Source organism: Rhinolophus sinicus, chromosome 15 (genome assembly GCF_057876585.1).
Source record: "Rhinolophus sinicus isolate RSI-liver-muscle chromosome 15, RSI-T2T, whole genome shotgun sequence".
Lineage (NCBI taxonomy): Eukaryota > Metazoa > Chordata > Mammalia > Chiroptera > Rhinolophidae > Rhinolophus > Rhinolophus sinicus.
The window spans coordinates 27,527,064-27,543,916 of NC_142515.1; the positions used below are offsets into that span (position 1 = coordinate 27,527,064).

The 16,853-nt window shown below is 45.1% G+C and overlaps 1 protein-coding gene across 38 annotated transcripts in view; it reads left to right on the plus strand.

Annotated features, from left to right (window-relative positions):
- The first annotated feature begins 3,592 nt into the window (after positions 1-3,592).
- Positions 3,593-16,853, plus strand: part of SORBS1 (sorbin and SH3 domain containing 1) — a 221,392-nt gene continuing 208,131 nt past the window's right edge. For 18 of the 38 annotated variants that reach the window (XM_074339313.2, XM_074339314.2, XM_074339315.2 and 15 more), the window contains exon 1: positions 3,593-3,763. In XM_074339313.2, the coding sequence (XP_074195414.2) occupies positions 3,608-3,763 (156 nt within the window). In that variant the 5' untranslated portion in view covers positions 3,593-3,607. Of the gene's footprint in view, positions 3,764-3,989; positions 4,269-16,853 lie in introns of those variants that run through there. The other 20 variants (XM_074339327.2, XM_074339359.2, XM_074339347.2 and 17 more) reach the window with 4 other exon arrangements.

Here is a 16,853-nt window from a genome sequence, read left to right on the forward strand (position 1 = left end):
CTGCAAATGACTATCTCTTGGGTAACTGGGTAAACAAATTACCAAAACCAACACATTTTAAGATCGCATCTTTCATGACTTGGCCTCCTAGTAACACTGTTCATTTATTGAGTGCTTATGTGAGAGGCAGTGTGTAAGCACTTGACATGCATACAGCTCACAAGTAGACCTTAGAGGGTTGTGTTTTCCCCATGATACAGATGAGGGATCTGAGAGCCTGTGTAAGTGATCCATCTTAGACGTTGCAGCTAAGATTCTGCCGACAGGCTTAACCATTATGCTGACCACCATCTCAATCATCTCCTTCCAGTCTGTGTGACCCTGACGACAGAAGAGAGGATGACAACTCTGTGCTGTTCTCTGCAGAATCCTGCTCCCTCTTCTAATTCCTCACACTCACGGCCCGCTTGGGGAATGCTTCCTCCAGCACGTTTATGATCCTGGTTTGTGTGCTTGACTCTCCTGCCTGACATTTTTATTTCTCTCCAACAGTGGAAAGACTACTGGGAATAATCTCATGCACATGAAGAGAAAACAAGGAGTTACTAATAAGATTAAATTTAGGCACATTTTTTTTAACAGTGTGTAAAGCACACTGTTTGAGATGAGCAGACACAAGCCAAGACCTCATGGAATTTACAGTCTGGTGGGGAGATAAGATGCGGACTAAGGCTTCACACATACATACATGAGTTAATGCCAAATATGGTAAATTCCACGAGAAAGGAATACATGAAGCTGTAGAGCTGGAAAGCAGGAGAGCTCACATTTCCCTGGGGACCCAGGAATGAGACCGGTTGATATAAGAGAACCGTTGGGATGTAGAGTGGAAAGCCTTGAGCTTTTACTCCAGGCTCCGTCACTGATACACTGATAAGACCTTGATGTTTCTCCTCCCCAGGATAGGCCCACATAAGTTATAGGGCCCAGTTCAAAATGAAAACGTGGGCCTCTTGTTGAAAAATGAAGAATTTCAAGATAGTGAGAGCAGAGCCATAAACTGAGCATGGGACCTTCTCAGCACAGATTGCACACCAGGGACCTGGCTCTCCCATGGTCTCTGCTTCAACGGGGAACCTTTGGGAGGTAGGGAGCCAAGTGTCACCAGCATCTAGCACAGGGGCCGCTACTCAGATGACCCGGTGATTGGAGATAAGAATGAATCGACACAATTACCTCTGATGATTTTTGGGTTGCTTTCAGTGTTCAAATGTTATTAGACCATGATTCTGACTACTTCTTGGAGGAGACATTTGTGATGAGTCTTGAAGGATAGGATTTTTCTTTCTGTTTTCCCCTCTTCTCTTCCTTCCTGTCCTTCCAGTATTTTTCTAGTTAGCTCACAAACTCTAATAATAATATTCTGTTTTACAGTAAGAAATGCAACAGTCATACCGACTGGAACCAGCAGAGGAATTCAACATTTGAGGGATGACTCGAAGACTTCGGCCTCACTTAAGATTCCTCAAGGCAGTTTCCCACTTATAGGGATGGCCTTGCCTATAGATCTGATCTCCATGGGTAGTGTCTGGTTTTTAACTTTAAAATTATTTTGTTTGGTTTTCATTGAACAATTTGATAGACGTTTTTGAAGGAAAAAAATCAGAAAAATATAGATGAGCAAAAAATACTCATAATCCCATTAGAACTTTTAGAGATAATGGAATTGCAGTATAAAACTAGTTTTCAACCTACTTTTCCATTCAATAATTTATTATGAGCATCTTTATGTGTTGACAAGTGTCATTATACTCTTTCATTTTGCATGGCTGCATGGGCTGTATGATATTCTGTCATATGGTTGTACTGTAATTTTCTGATCCAATACACTCAATTGAATATTGGAATTATTTTGACTTTTTTTCTTTTCTTTTGCTATTCTAAATGGTGCTGCCTTGCATTTGCTAGGTAGGCGGCTTACTTAGTTTCTCTACCTGTGATTTTCCTTCTCTGTGGAGAACCTCAAGATAATGATAGTGTTTCCTCCTGGGCTTGTTGTGTGGTGTCAGTGAGTTAATGCAGGTAAAGCTCTTAGCACAAGTACCGAATAGTGCGTAGCAGACTGGACGTGCTTGATAAAAGCCATTTTATTACTTGATAGGCCCAGAAGGAACTGTCTTGCCTAGATCATAGAGCAAGTTAATAGAGTAGAACCTGGGAAGCCTGATTCCTAGTCCAGTGTGCTTTGCAAAGCAGCAGGATGAGGTGCAAGTGGGGAAAGAGGCGTGGGATGAGGGCTCCCTAGATTGAGTAGGTTTGTAGTGGTGTCTTGTCTCTTCAGTTGTAGAGTAAGCTCTCAGCCAGCTAGGACTCTTCTGAAAAATTTTTTCTTTACACAGCAGAGGACAACAGGTGCTCAGCAAAAGATTTGCTCCTGTTCCCTGACATCTCAGAATGATAGCAGATGCGTTTGCCATCACCTGTGCAGTCATCAAAGCCTGTCTTTACCTTGCCACACACAGCCTGTTAACCTGGAACGTGCTCTGGCTGACGACTCTTGCCAAGGGCAGCTGACCAACATTAGTTGTCTTCAGGCCAAGGATGACTGCCCTAACTTCAGGGCTGTTGTAGGGAGGTGGGAAGCTAGGTGTAGAGGGAGCAAGTTCCAGGCCTGCTGTTTGCTGGCTCTGTGACCTTGGGCAAGCAGCTTCCCTTCTCCGATTCCTTTTCTGTAACACTGAGGGGGCTGGAGGAGGTCAGGATGGTGTACAGTGCTTAGCTCTGAACCCAATCTAACAAGGTACTCTTCTCTCCCCTTGCACATTACCCTGTTTTCTTTTATTCACTCTACTTTTCACATTACAGATGATGTTTATTTATTCACTTTGTCTGTCTCCCTCACTAAAAAGGAAGCTTCATGGGAGAGGGGCTTTGCCTACTTGTTTTCTGCAGTGACCGAAGGGCCCAGCACATGTCTGCCATGCAACTCCTGAATAAATGTGTGTTGCATGAATGAACACTGAGCCTGGGTTCAAATCCTGATTGCACTGCTTTCTGTATGACCTTGAGCAAACCACTTAAACCACACCTCAGTTTTCCTGCTTGAAAAATAGGGATTAGTAATAGTGCCTCTCTTATAAGGCTATGAGGATCAAATGAGAAAATATCCAGGAAGCACACTGGCTGGTACACAGTATAATAATGATAGTAGCAAACATTTATGTAGTGCGATGGCCAGACACCGATCTAAACGCATTACATAGGTTAACTGTATGAATCTTCACTACATCCTATTATACCATTTTACAGATGAGCAAACTAGTGCATAGGGATTAAGTAATATGCACTCAACACAAGATAGCTGTTATTTTTATGCCCAAGGGTCCTTCCCAGCTCCCCGTGGGCGATCCCTATGAAGGGTCAGAGGATGCGCCGCGCCAGCCTCCTGCCCAACACGCAGCCGGCCACGACAGAAAGGGTTTCTGGTCCCGCGCGCGCGTTATAGGCCGGAGATCCGCTGGCCGTGAGTCCCGCTGACAATGCCGCGGGGCGGGGCGAAGGGAGGCTTCCTCACCTCCCATTGGCGCACACGCCCCTTCCTGTCACGGCCGGGCACGGCCCCGCCCCCTGGCACCGCCCGCCGCCAAAGCGCAGCCGGAGTGGACGCATGCTAATAAGGGGGCGGACGCCGCAGCCTATTGGCCGGCTGCGGAGGGTCGGTGAAGTCAGCGCTGAGTCCCAGAAAAACAGAGCGGGGCCAACTGCAGCGTGTAGTGCGAGTGGGGCAGGACGCGCGCTGCCCGCCCGTCCGGCGACCCGCAAGGTAAGCCCGCGACAGCCGCCCGCCCGTCTGTGCTCACCCGATCGGCGGCGGCAGCGCAGGGGGCGTGCGCCGGCTCGGCCCCTGCGGGCGGCGCCTTTGTTCCGCGCTGGGAGGAGGCGGCGTTTAAAGGGCCAGCTGTTGGAAGGACTTGGGGACCCCCTCCCCCAAAAGGCCCCCTGTAGTCACAGGGAAAACAGTGCCCCCCCCAGGCCGACCCCTTTTTCCTGCCTGCTTGGTGAATCCCCAGTTTTTCAAGGAAAGTTCCCCAGCGTATGGGGGTTCTGGGAGATTCCAGGGTTTTTTGGTGGGTAGAGGGTACGTGCGATCATGGCTTCTGCTAGGAGAGAACGTCCGCCTGCTTCAGGCCGGCTGCAATATGGGTGGGTGGCGGAGACATCAAAGGCCGGGTGGGTTTGCGCTGTAAAGGGAAACTGCAGAGGAGAGGTTCCTCTGCTACAGCCAGGGGAAGAAGGAGGGAGCAAGCGGCAGGATGGAGGCATCTCAGGTGTGTTCATTCATCAGCATCCTTCTGGGGGGAAGGTGGCGGGAGGGGCGCAAGGACGACTGGTGTGGCCTAGGACCCGCCTGAATGAGCGGGTACGTGTGTGTGTGTTCGGGGCACCGTGCCTGCCCATCCGCCCATGCTCCTTCATCCCCTAGAGTGACCGGCAGCATCTTGCTAGGCAGCTCATCACCGAGAAGGGCAGAAAGCAACTCCTTTTTCCGAATTCCCCGGGTATCCCCGGCTCTCCCCTGGCTGCTTTCCGAAGTGGCTTTCTTGATAAGCGGTAGCGCCATTCAAGATAGAGGGGGATACAGGCTTGAAGTCATTATGTTCCTTTCATGGGGGAATATGCTGTCGAATTCTGCATCCCCGTGCATCCGCTGTTGTAAGATGGCTTTGAAATTCACCCGTGCATGCTTTCTTCAGGCAGACAGAATTTATTACGCTATTTCATTGCTACATAAAAGCAGAGGGGATCCCACTGAGCCGGGATTGTTTTATCCAGACCCTGGGTTTTCCCAGCATGTTCTGGCTGAACCTTTGGATTTTTGTTTTAAACTGATCGCTGGGATGCTCCGATTGTCACAGGGCCGACCTGCTGAAATCGCCAGAATTGATTTCACCGTCAGTGCGAAGGTTCGTTTAGAGACATCATATCTGGCATGTCAGGCATCTGACATCACCCCCACTTGCACCCTTTTTCCTCTCATAAGTGAATGCCAGGGATGGCTTGTCCGTCTCCCCTCCCCTCCTTGGTTTTTGAGCTCCTCTAGATTCAATTTTGTGGTTTTGGTTGGAAAGGTGACTTGGTGGTGATTGAAGAGAAGGGAGTCGATTAAAAGAGGGATGGGCAGCAGATGGGCAGCCTCAATGACAGCAAACACGTACTGGGCAGCCCTTAGAGACATGGGTGAGATAGATGGCTGTCTATGGAGGGAGGTGTGTGTGTGGGGGGCGGGGGTTGGGGTGGAGGAGGAAGATGCTGCCAGCAGTTTTCTGCCCCACCCTCTTGATACTGCCTTAAATACCTCCTTGCCAGCCAAGCTCTGATTTCTCAGGCTCTTGGTCCCAGGGGCCCTCAGGGAAAGGTTGGTCTGTTAGTACCTTTGCCCTGGGCACTGGTAGAGTGGATGGTTAGGAAAGGGTTAGTTCTCCAGGGGTTGCTGAGAGCTCATTTTTCAGCTGGGGGGCCCAGAGTGGAACTAGCTCTGGTGACTTCCCTGCAGGGTATTAGCAACTGAAAAGAAATGCTTTCTACCCCATAGGGTGAAGAGATGGGAGAGTATTGTCGTCTTCCTCTGGACACCCACTCCCTATTGGCCCTCTCCTCCTCGTACTTGCTTTCTTTTATTCTACTGGGAGAGTTGCTGTGAACTTTTCAGAAGAGATTGGGAATATATGGGTAGAGTGGGGTGGGGTGAGGTAGGAGTTATGGGAAAGGACTAGCAGTTGCTTTACTGGCAGAACAAAGAACTGTTCAGCTCTCCTCTCTATTCCCCTTTCCAAAATAGAGTTCAATGTAGATAGCAGAGTCGGGGGTTTTCTTTGCAAAGAATGAATGGGCCACGTTCAGGAAAGCAAGCTTTTATTAGGCAGCACTCATAATCATCTGGTCATCCAGATTTAGCTCTAGACCCTTCCCTGGACATGGAACTAGATTTGCTATAGAGGGCACTCATTGGTAATTTAGGATTTATTCTGTTTCTGTGAGAAGGTGATGGTCTCAAAAAGCTTTGGTGGAGGAGCTCTGGACCAGAGGCAGGACAGCTGACTTTGATCCTGGATACGAACGTGCTTTGGGCTTTGGGACGAGTGGCTTCCACTCTCTGGGCCTTGGTAAAATGGAGGGCTTTGGAGCAGACCAGTTTCAGGGTTCCTGACAGCATTATTGTGCTTAGATTCACAAGTACAATTTGTGATGGCATTTTTAGATTCTGTTCTGTTTGCTAAACTGATGTGAAATCCATGATATTGCTGAATGGCATTAAAGAAGTATTCCAGGACTCAGGCTTCTGTTGGATTCAGACTCACGTTTTCCTTGGTTAGTGTAATTCTTGAGGTTTTACTGTATGTAAATATTTCAGAGCTAGAACCATCCAGGGTGAGAGGCACAGACCCTCAGGGTGGGTGGTTGGCTGGGCAGATGATGGTGGGATGACAGAATGCTAAGGGAAGGGAGTTTCTATAATTCATTCGCTCCTGAGTGTATGTTTCACTCACTGCTTTATTTATGGTTATACTGCAGGTGACTGTTTAGATATTCAGAACATGAGAGTTGGAAAAGACCTCTGTGCTTGCCAGGTTCCCCTCTCACAGAGGAATTTGAAAGGTTTGGAGGTTTGGTGATTTGTCCAAGGTCACACAGTTAACAAGATGCAGAGCTGGGGCAGAATCCTAGATGGATATAAATTCTAGGTCTTGTGTTCTAGATGTATGTCTTAAGCCCCCTCCTCCGGTAAAGTGAGAAAGACGCAGGGACCAAAGGAGGGAGAGGTTGGAGAAACATACCGGGAGGAGGTTGGGGCAAGTCGGGGTGTGTGTGGGGGGAACACAGACACCTAGCTTGGAGAAGAAAGGATGAGGAGGAAGGGGGAAGGGGTGGGGGGAGTTCTGTCAGCTGTGAAATAGCAGATTTCTACAGCCCTTAGAGTGAAGTAAGTAAGGAGAAGCTTGGCTTAGGGAAGGGTGGGGTGAGTGGACTGAGAGAGAGTACAGCTTGAGGCTGGGACTAATGTGGAGTCTCCTTGGAATCTCTGCTGTTGACCCTCACATTGCAGAGTATGGAGGTTGCTTCATTTCAGGGCCAACTGAGGCCTTTGGAACCACTAGGGCATACAGAACTTGAACATGTGGGAAGTCAGGTGTGCTGGTAGTGATCCTGGAGAATGCTGAGGTGGGACCCAGTTCTGCTGAAGTCCCAGTTTTTTTAAATGCAGAAACTAAAAAAAGTTTTTCATGGAATTTCTTTTTCAACTCAAGCAGAATTTTCTCCCCTGACTTTCATTGCACTTTGTACGTTTTATGAGGTAGTGTTTTATGTACTCCCTTTTCGGAGGAGCTTCTTGGAGATTACTAACTTGCTGACCTCAGCTCATTTAGGGGGAACCTATGGCCTGTGACCTGAGCTAAGCCTCAGAATGTTTCAATGAGCAATTAAAGAGCTGTGAACAGTGGTCAACCAGATCTGTAACCATTCAAAAGCATAGTAGGTGATAATACTCTGAAGTCTATAGCCCCAGCCAGTAGCTGGCCATGTACAGTGTCATTTATTTTGCTAACTCTTCAGGCCTAGGAAGTGCCTCTGTGCATCCCTTAGTTGTTCCTTCTTTTTGTGTGTGCTTAGGTGTGTGTACCTGTCCCTGTATCTCAGTGTCTTCCCACCTTTTTCTCACATCTCCCTCCTCTCTACATTTCTTTTTCTCTCCTCCTGTTGTGTCTTTCTCTTGGCCCTCCTCTCCATCCTTTCTTTACTGTCAATAACGTAGATTTTGTAGGGTATTTTAATACTTATTGTGTCATTAAAATTGTGTCTTCTCTGTTCTTAATTTGAAATCAGCTGAATGCACTCTTTTTAGATGTGTGTATATGTGTTTTACACACAAAACAAACCAACCAAACCCAATTAAATTGCTTTTTACTTCTGTGTGGTCTTCCACTGACCCCCCTCCTCGCACCCCACACCTCTTCTGTGGTCAGTAGTAGCTCTTTATATATATATAAAAAAAATCCCAGCCCACTGTCATGTGGTTATTGCTTTTATAACAAAAACAGCTATAACAATGGAAAAAGTTTCCACCCGTGTATTGTGGACACAAGGGACACCCTTTCCCAAGAGATGTGCCTTATTTCTTGACTTCCTTTTATGGAAAAAATGTCTGCAATGTATTCTTTAACACAGGCCTGTAGTGGGGGTGCTGATGGTGGAGCTGGGACTCTTGTCGGTGATTCTGGTAATGCTTAGAGTTTGTGTGAGGGGGGATGTGGGCAGGCTTATCGCCAAGAGAGGACATTCTAGGAAGAATTGAGTGTGATGGTTTTTCTTTGTTTCCCCAGGCTGAGCTAACCCACCCAGCAGGAGCAAGACCCAGACCCCTTTGGAAAAGAATGAGATGCTTCTCAACTTTCTGATTTGTGTTGGGTGGGACCCAAAAGGTGTCTTATGGTGACACAGGGAGGGTAGGCAGCCACGGACAGACTGCTGGTGTGAAGTCCCAGATGCTTTGTGGATGCCTATTATAGTGCTTTAAACTTTTCTTCTGCCTCCGATTAATTACAGAGAAGACTGAGTCTTGGCACCCATGGTCAGCGGGAAGTTTAGCATGTACAATGGGCCTCTCAAGCAAGAAGTCCCCCTGAAGTCTCCAGCTTTTATGTTAAAAATTTACATGAGTTTGGTGTTCTATAATATGTTCTGGTTTCAGTATAAAAGCATTGGAAATTTTTACTGTTGAGTACAATTGATGGTCCAGGAAAATGTGTCTCTTGGGCCTTCATCTGTCCATGCCCCTCAGAATATGCTCAGCAGGTCCTGTACTCCAGCCGGAGAAGCCAGCAGTGGGGCAGTGCCAAAGCTGGTGGGGCTGAGAACCACCCCTCCTCCTGTCCTGCCGGCTCTGGCTGGCCCACTGAGGTCCCAGGCTTTCAGAACTCTTCCAAGTCCCCAAAGGCCAGGTTCTCCCCCAGAGGGCCTTTTTCTCCTTTGCCTGGCTGACTCCTCCTCCTCGTTTCAGACTCTTCACATGTAAAAGAGGCTTTTCTTCCTGTGTTCTTTCAGCAATAGCTGGTTCCCTGTCTGTCTTCTGCAGCAGGTTGTGAGACTTGGCAAGAGAGAATCTGTATTTCATCTCTTTCAATTAAATTTTGATTTGTATCAAAGTCGTATGTATATATATGTGTATATATAGATATATGTATATATATCTATACACACACATATACATACATATTTACATATATACGTGTGTGTGTGTGTGTGCAGTTTTGAAAGTCACATAACACTGCGAGGCTTATAAGAAGACTCTCACCCCTCCTCATCCTGGTGATTCACTCCCCAGAGTCAGTCACTGAACGTGGTTTTGTATTGTTGCAGTAACAAATTACCACCAACAACATGGCTTAAAACAACAGAAATTTATATTACGGTTTTGTAGGTTAAAACGCAGGTGGTAGCTGGGCTGCATTTCCTTCTCAGAAGAATCTCTTGTGTCTTCCAATTTCTAGAGGCCTCCTGCATTCCCTGGCTCATGGTTCCCTCCCTCCCTTTGCAAAGCCAGCAATGGCCAGTCGAGTCCTCTTATTGCATCACTCTGTCCTTCTAACATAGTCACATCTTCCTCTGACTCCCTTTTTCCTCCCGCTCCCATTTTTAAGGACCCTTGTGATTACTTTGGAATCACCTGGGTAATCTAGGATCATCTCCTTATTTTAAGGTCAGTTGATCAGCAACCTTAATTCCCCTTTGCCATGTAACACATTTATAGGTTCAGGGATTAGGATGTAGACGTCTTTGAGGGGACATTATTGTGCCTACCACAGTCACTTCTAACCCTTGTAGCCATTTCTCCTGATGTTACTATCATTTTGTAAGTTACCTGCTTACAATACTGGTTCCCGAGTGTTCACTTTAGATGTTATTTCTCTATGTCCTACTACAGATTAGAGGAGGCCATATTCCCCTCTTTTCACCTTCCCTCCCCGCGTACTTGTATTTCCCTTTCTCCCTGTTCTCCCAATATGGTACATCACAGTTCTGGTTACATAGATATTCGGGGCTTACATTACTTTGACTGTATAGATCATGTTCATGGCTGAGTATTATAGTTGTGCTATGATGATATTTCCTTTCTCGTACATCTTTTTTTTTTTTTTTTTGAGTTAATACTTGCTTTCTTTTACCTATATATTGTTTTCTATGTACTTGGTACTAATTCCCAGTCTCTGACAGCATTTTGGAACATTTCTGTTTTACGACGTATGTTCCTTTTTATTTGTTTATTCTTTAAAATTATCGTTTATTGGGGTGACGATAGTTAGTAAAATTATATAGGCTTCAAGTGTACAATTCTGTATTACGTCATCTCTATATCACATTGTGTGTTCACCACCCAGAGTCGATTCTCATTCCATCACCATATATTTGACCCCGTTTACCCTCAGTTCCTTTTTTATTTTATTACAACTTTTTTCCCCCTGGAAACCTCCATCCCAGAGGCCTCCATCCCTCTCCTTTATTCTGGGCCCACTGATCTCTAGGTCGGGGGCATGACTCATCCTGGGGATACCATCACCTTGTGCTGGGTTGTATCCTCTGTTTCCCCTTTCTTGATTTATTCCTCCCGGAGTTCCTGAGAGGGTCTGTGAAGTTGATCACTTCAAGCTTGCACATCTGGAAAGTTCTTATTCTACACTCGCACTCAATTTGTGTTTTGATTTGTCTAGAATTTTAGGTTTAAAGCCATTTTCCCTTAGAATTTTGAAGGCATTGCTGTACTGTCAATCCTGATGTCAAAAATTTGGATGCCATTCTGATTCTTGATCTTTTATGGGTAACCTGCTTTTTTCTCATTGAATGTTTTCGGATCTCCTCTCTTTCTCTGTAGTTGGAATTTTCTTGCTTTAAAAATCATTGTGCTGCGTCCTTGATATGCTCTTTTGATCTAAAGATTCACATCCTTCAGTTTTTGGAAATTTTCTTTGACAGTTTCCTTTTCTCTGTTTTCTATGTTTTGTCTCTGTAGCTATAAAGTTGGACTTAGTGGGTCGAATTTATAATTTTAAAATGTTTTATGTTTTGTTTTCCATTTTATTTTTGTTTTACTTTTTGAGCGATAGCTTCAGATTTATCCTTAATTAACCCTTTAAATTTTTTTATTTATACTTTCATGAAACATACATGGTTTAGTTTCTAGAATTCCCTAGTTCTTTGAAGGCTCGTCTGTCTTTCTTTCTTTCTTTCTTTCTTTCTTTCTTTCTTTCTTTCTTTCTTTCTTTCTTTCTTTCTTTCTTTCTTTTCTTCCTCTCTCTCTCTCTCTCTCTCTCTCTCTCTCTCTCTCTCTCTCTCTCTCTCTCTCTCTCTCTCCATCCTCTTCTTGAATCATAGAGGCAATAAGTTCTCTTATAATAGACTTTTGTTTGTTTTTATTTTTTGTCATTTTTCTGCTCTTCCTCGCATTGTCTTTGTTTCCCTTTGCCTTTGTTTCCTCCAAGTCCTTTTTTCTGCTTGCTGTGGTTACTGTATTTTCCATTGGAGCCATCCTTCCATGTATGCTGGTCACTGAGTTATACTTTTATATTTTAAAAGTGGACACCAAAATGCTGATAGAGCATCTGTATGACAAGAAAGGGTTTGTTAATTTTATTGTAGAGTTATTCAGCAGGGAGTCCCCCTTTTTTTCCACTGGTGACACCTAGATGTCAGTGCTTGTAGAACTTTTCCTTGAGGATTTTGGGTTTTTCTGGAGAGGAGTTTGCCTTGAGGTATAACAGCTTGGTTGTTTCACATTCTGGGAGCTTTGATGGGGAAGGAGACTGGGTACCCTGTTTAGTGTATAGATTTTCATTCAATCCATTTGTTTTCTGAAAGTTGCCCCCCTTTCTCAGCTGCGTGTCTCTCCGTCAACTGTGTCTGAATCTAGAGTTTCTGGTGTAATTTGCCTAAACAGTGAACCTCCACCTCCTGCTGGCTGAGGAAGGGAAGTCACCAGCCTGAGCAGACTGTGGAGGCTCTGGGGTCTGATTGCTCCTTGCACCGGCGTTTAGCAGGCTGTCCTCTTTTTAGCCCCCTCCTGCTTCTCCCCTCACGGTCCTTGATGCCTCCAGTTCCTGTGTCTTTTCCCGTTTCTGTGGCATAAGTTGCCACTTGTTTAGTGGTTTCCTTCCCAGCTTGCACTTAGCAGAGCAAACAAAGCAGAAATCTTAAACCAGCTCTCTGTCTCTAGAGTTCTGTGGACATATCTGTCGTTGTCTCCTTTCCATTTAAAAAAGAAAAAATTCCTCTGCTGTCCTTTTAGTGGGGTTCTGGGAGAGAGCAGAGATAAATATGGGTGTTCAACCCTCTGATTTGAACAGAAGTTTGTTTCATCTCTTTATCCAAGACCTTAGCTAGTGCCTGATATATAGTATATTCCCAAGAAATGTTTGTTAAATGACTGAAGGCATGTTTCTAAGATGGTGTGCATATAGTTACTCATCAGATCTCAAGAGAGTCCCAAACATACAGTCTTACAGAAATAAATCCTTTGTTTGTTCTAAGTTAGACATAATAACAGACAGCAAATCCTGCCGCTTTCCCCATGCTGTGGGATGAGAAGCACCCCGAGAGTGTGTTACAGATTGTGAGCTAGTGAGTGACGAGGCCCAGGTGCTGTCTCCAGCCCCATCACTAACTACCTGGGGCACCTTGAGAAGTCACGTAACCTGTCTGGGTCTTAGTTTCTTCAGCCTTAAAATGAGCTGTTGGTCAAGATTTGATTCCATTTACTGCACTGAGTACCTGCTGTGTGCAAGGCGTGGTGCATGCGACGTCTGTGAACGGCGTGTATCACACTGAATTGATTGTGTTTGACTTATCGGTCTTTCTCTTGATTATAGCTCAGTGCCTTGCACAGAGGAAGGACTCTGTAAACTTGACCTCTTACTCTTTCTAGACTGTAGGCTTCTTGTGAGGACCACATTGTAGCCATCTCTGTATCTCCTGTGTCACAGTTCTTGGTGCATATGAGATATATGATGTTAGATTTTTCTACTTAGGAGGAACACATCAAGGAAATAGGAGAATGTGAGTTGCTCTCCAGAATCCCCAGACCCCACTAGAGAAAAGCAAAGCCTTGCACTTGGGGAGTCCAGCTGTACACTCTCTGGCTCACCAGCGGAGCCTGGGGGCTTGAATGTGTTGATAGGAAAGTCAGTGGAGATAGCAGTTCTGGACCACAGACGGCCCTGGCGGTAGCGGACTGCTCCCCCCAAACACATCGCAGTCATGTATTTAATTGGCCTCACACTGTTAGGAGTTAAGGTCGGATTCATCTTAACTTAGAAAATGAATTACTGATATAATCCTGTGTTTATAGTGTTTAAAAATGTTAAAGTGCTTTTTCATAACTTATTTTGGTTTTCCCAAACCTGTGAGCTGCTGTGCCAGGACTACTACAGTGTTTCCCCAAAAATAAACCTCGCTGGACAATCAGCTCTCATGCGTCTTTTGGAGCAAATACTAATATAAGACCCGGTCTTATTTTACTGTAATGTAAGAATGGGTCAATATAATATAATATAATATAATATAATATAATATAATATAATAAATATAATATAATAAATATAATATAATAAATATAATATAATATAATATAATATAATATAATATAATATAATATAATATAATATAATATATAATACTGGGTCTTATATTAATTTTGTTCCAAAAGACACATTAGAGCTGATTGTTGGCTAGGTTTTATTTTCGGGGAAATGGTAAATAGACTACTAAGGGCTCTATGCTGGGCCCCGGGAATACAGCGATGACCAAAGAGAAAGGGCACCCGCCATCTTGGAATTTATAGACTAAGCTAAGTTTTCCAATATGGCAGCCACTAGCCACATGAGTTTATTTTTAAATCAGTTAAAATAAAATACAATTTAAAATTCAGTGTCTCAGTCATACTAGCCACATTTCAAGTGCTCAATAGCCATATGAGACTAGTGGCTGCCAGGTGGACAGCACAGATACAGAACATTTCCATCATCTCTGAAGCTCTCATAGGCAATGCTGGATTACAGAGTTAAAATCCTGTGTTTCTAGACCAGGCATCTGCAATTAGCGTTGTTTCACAGTTGAGGCAACTGAAGCAGAGAAAAGCCATTTGTTTAAGGTTATGTGGCTGGATGGGCCTGAGCTGGGAACAGAGCTCTTATCTTGGAGCTCAGCTCTCGTCTCCTCAAGTGAGTTAGGGGAAGAGAGGGACTAAGAGTGTGGTGTCTGGGTTCACATCTGGTTCTGCTGCCTTCTGGGGCAGTTGCAGCTTGTACCTCAGTTGCCTCACCTGTGAAGAGGAGAAAATAATAGTGCCTACAGCACAGGACTGTGAGGAGGATCAGAAGATCCAATAGTATGTCTTTAGAACTGTGCCTGACACATTGTAATCACTCAAGTGATGCTAGTTGCTGTATTGAGAATGAGAAGGGGACAGAAGTTATTGGTAGAGACTAGGGGGCGTTTTTCAAACAGGCAACTTTGGAATAGGAAAAAAACATTGGCAGGCGAGGCTATGTTGGCAGAGATGACAGACCACCAGGAGAGGACCCATTCCTGAATGCCAGGGGCTGCTGCATGTGAGTTGATGTAAGGATGACAACACGTTCACGAATCCCTCTGAGTGAGTCCCTGTACTGGTCACTGAACAAGGACCCTTCTGATGTCTCCTTCCTCCTGGTCTGCCTCTGCCCACAGCCCTTTCTCCTGCCCCCAAACATTCCTTCTCACCCTACTGTATCTCCACCTTGGAGGGGTGGGGTCACAGACACTTACCACTACCCCCGTGGAGCTGAGGGATGTGCCAAAGGAGTGGAGAAGGCCAGGTAATTTAGCAGTTGGATCCTGGTGTTTTCTTTGAGGTGTCTATTGCATGGTGATGATTTGCAGTCCCATCATTGCTCAGTCTTGCAAGCAGGTCCATCTTGTGTAGCCTAGAGGTGCCCCTTTTTATTGGATGAAGAGAAGGAGATTTCTGATGTTAGCCCCAGGGATGGGAGGACACCCCATTTGATAGTGAATTCCTGCTTACATGTGGGTCTTTAGTTTTAGAATTGCTCTGATAGCTGCAGTCTCATTTCGTTCATTAAAGAAATATGACATGGGCACTGCCCTCCCTGGAATTTATTTCCTCAATAACACCAAGAGGGCTAGACTCTTATCTTCCCCAGCAGTTTGTTTCAAGTTTTGAAATACGAAGGTTTCGGTATGATAAAGTGTGTGTGTAGGGTAGGGGTAGTGAGTGCACTCTAGACAAACATAACCCATTTGGCACATAGGGCAAGTCACACAGAGAGGCCAGGGACAGAACTGAAGTCAGGTGTGTAGTGAATGACCCAGGAAGGGCCTGTGAGGAGACTGTTCTGGATTTTCAGTGTGGCATAAAAATACTGCCTGAAAAATAAAATACTGCCTGAGTACCAATACCAGTGATCAGGAGTATTGAGTACTTGTACCTTAACTTATAACTGGCTCTGCCAATCTCATTCCATTTGGGCCTTTCCATCATCATGGGCGAAGTTCTAACTAGCTCATAGCAGCCGTAACAGGAATGCGCGCTTAGTTAGGTCCCAGAGTTTCCCTCCTGTCTACTTGTCAATGTGAAAACTCATTACTCAATTATATATAATGCCTTATGCATTGATTATTAGCACCAGCCTGTAGGCCGACCTTTGAGCTTGGTTTCCCAGTATGAAGGGTCACTAGGACTTACTTTGTGAAATCCAAACAGTTTCTCTTACTGCCTGGAATTGGTGTGGAACCTGGTATCTGTGCGCATGAGTGGTTTCCTTGACTGATGTGTAAATAGATAATTCATTGGCAGATTGCTTTTCCAGTTAGCGTTTGTCTTTAGTCGGGGCAGATCTAGTGTGAGTGACTATTTTCTGTGAGCACAGAATGATGGTCAGGGATTGTAGTTGCTTGTAACAAACTGACCCTGGTAGTGGAATCACTTTTGTGGTACATTGATATTAGGGAATCTTTCCAAGGCGGCTGCAAGGTATACACTGCTGACTCTTCTGTGCTTAGGCCTCTCTTTACAGACAGTTTACACAGTAGGCTGGGGATAGGAGACTGGGCAGGATTGGGAAGCCAGGGATGAGGTAAGGAAGGCTGAAACTGGAGCTGGGAGATCTGAACCGCTGCCCCAGTGGCCTGGGCAGTGGGCTTGAGAGAGGGCCAGGGATCTGGATGGAGAGGCCAAGGCAAAAGTAGGAACTGGGCTACTGTAAGCAGGACAGAATGAGTAAGGCTCTGCAGAAAGCAAACTCCCACCAGGGCAGGGAACAGAGAAGCTGGAGAAAGCCCGGAATTGGGCGAGCCGAGGGCCATGCCGGCTTTGGTGGTACCGTGTTTCCCCGAAAATAAGACCGAGCCAGACCATCAGCTCTAATACGTCTTTTTGAGCAAAAATTAATATAAGACCCGGTCTTATATAAGACATATTATATTATATTATATTATATTATATTATATTATATTATATTATATTATATTAATTATATTACATTATATTACATTATATTATATAAGACCCAGTCTTATATTATATTAAAATAAGACCGAGTCTTACATTAATTTTTGCTCCAAAAGACGCATTAGAGCTGATGGTCTGGCTCGGTGTTATTTTCGGGGAAACACACTGGCTGCTGCAGATCAGGCTGCTAGGCCCGTGAGCCTGGGCCTGGGCAGTCTCAGGCCTTCTAGGACTATTTTGTTTGCTTTGTGGGGCCTTTGCGCTGGACATGGTACATCAGTGAGCCAGCACTGGTAAGTGTGAGGGGGCGAGGCCCCCCAGGAACTGGGAAATGTTAGTCATGCCCGAGCACTGATAG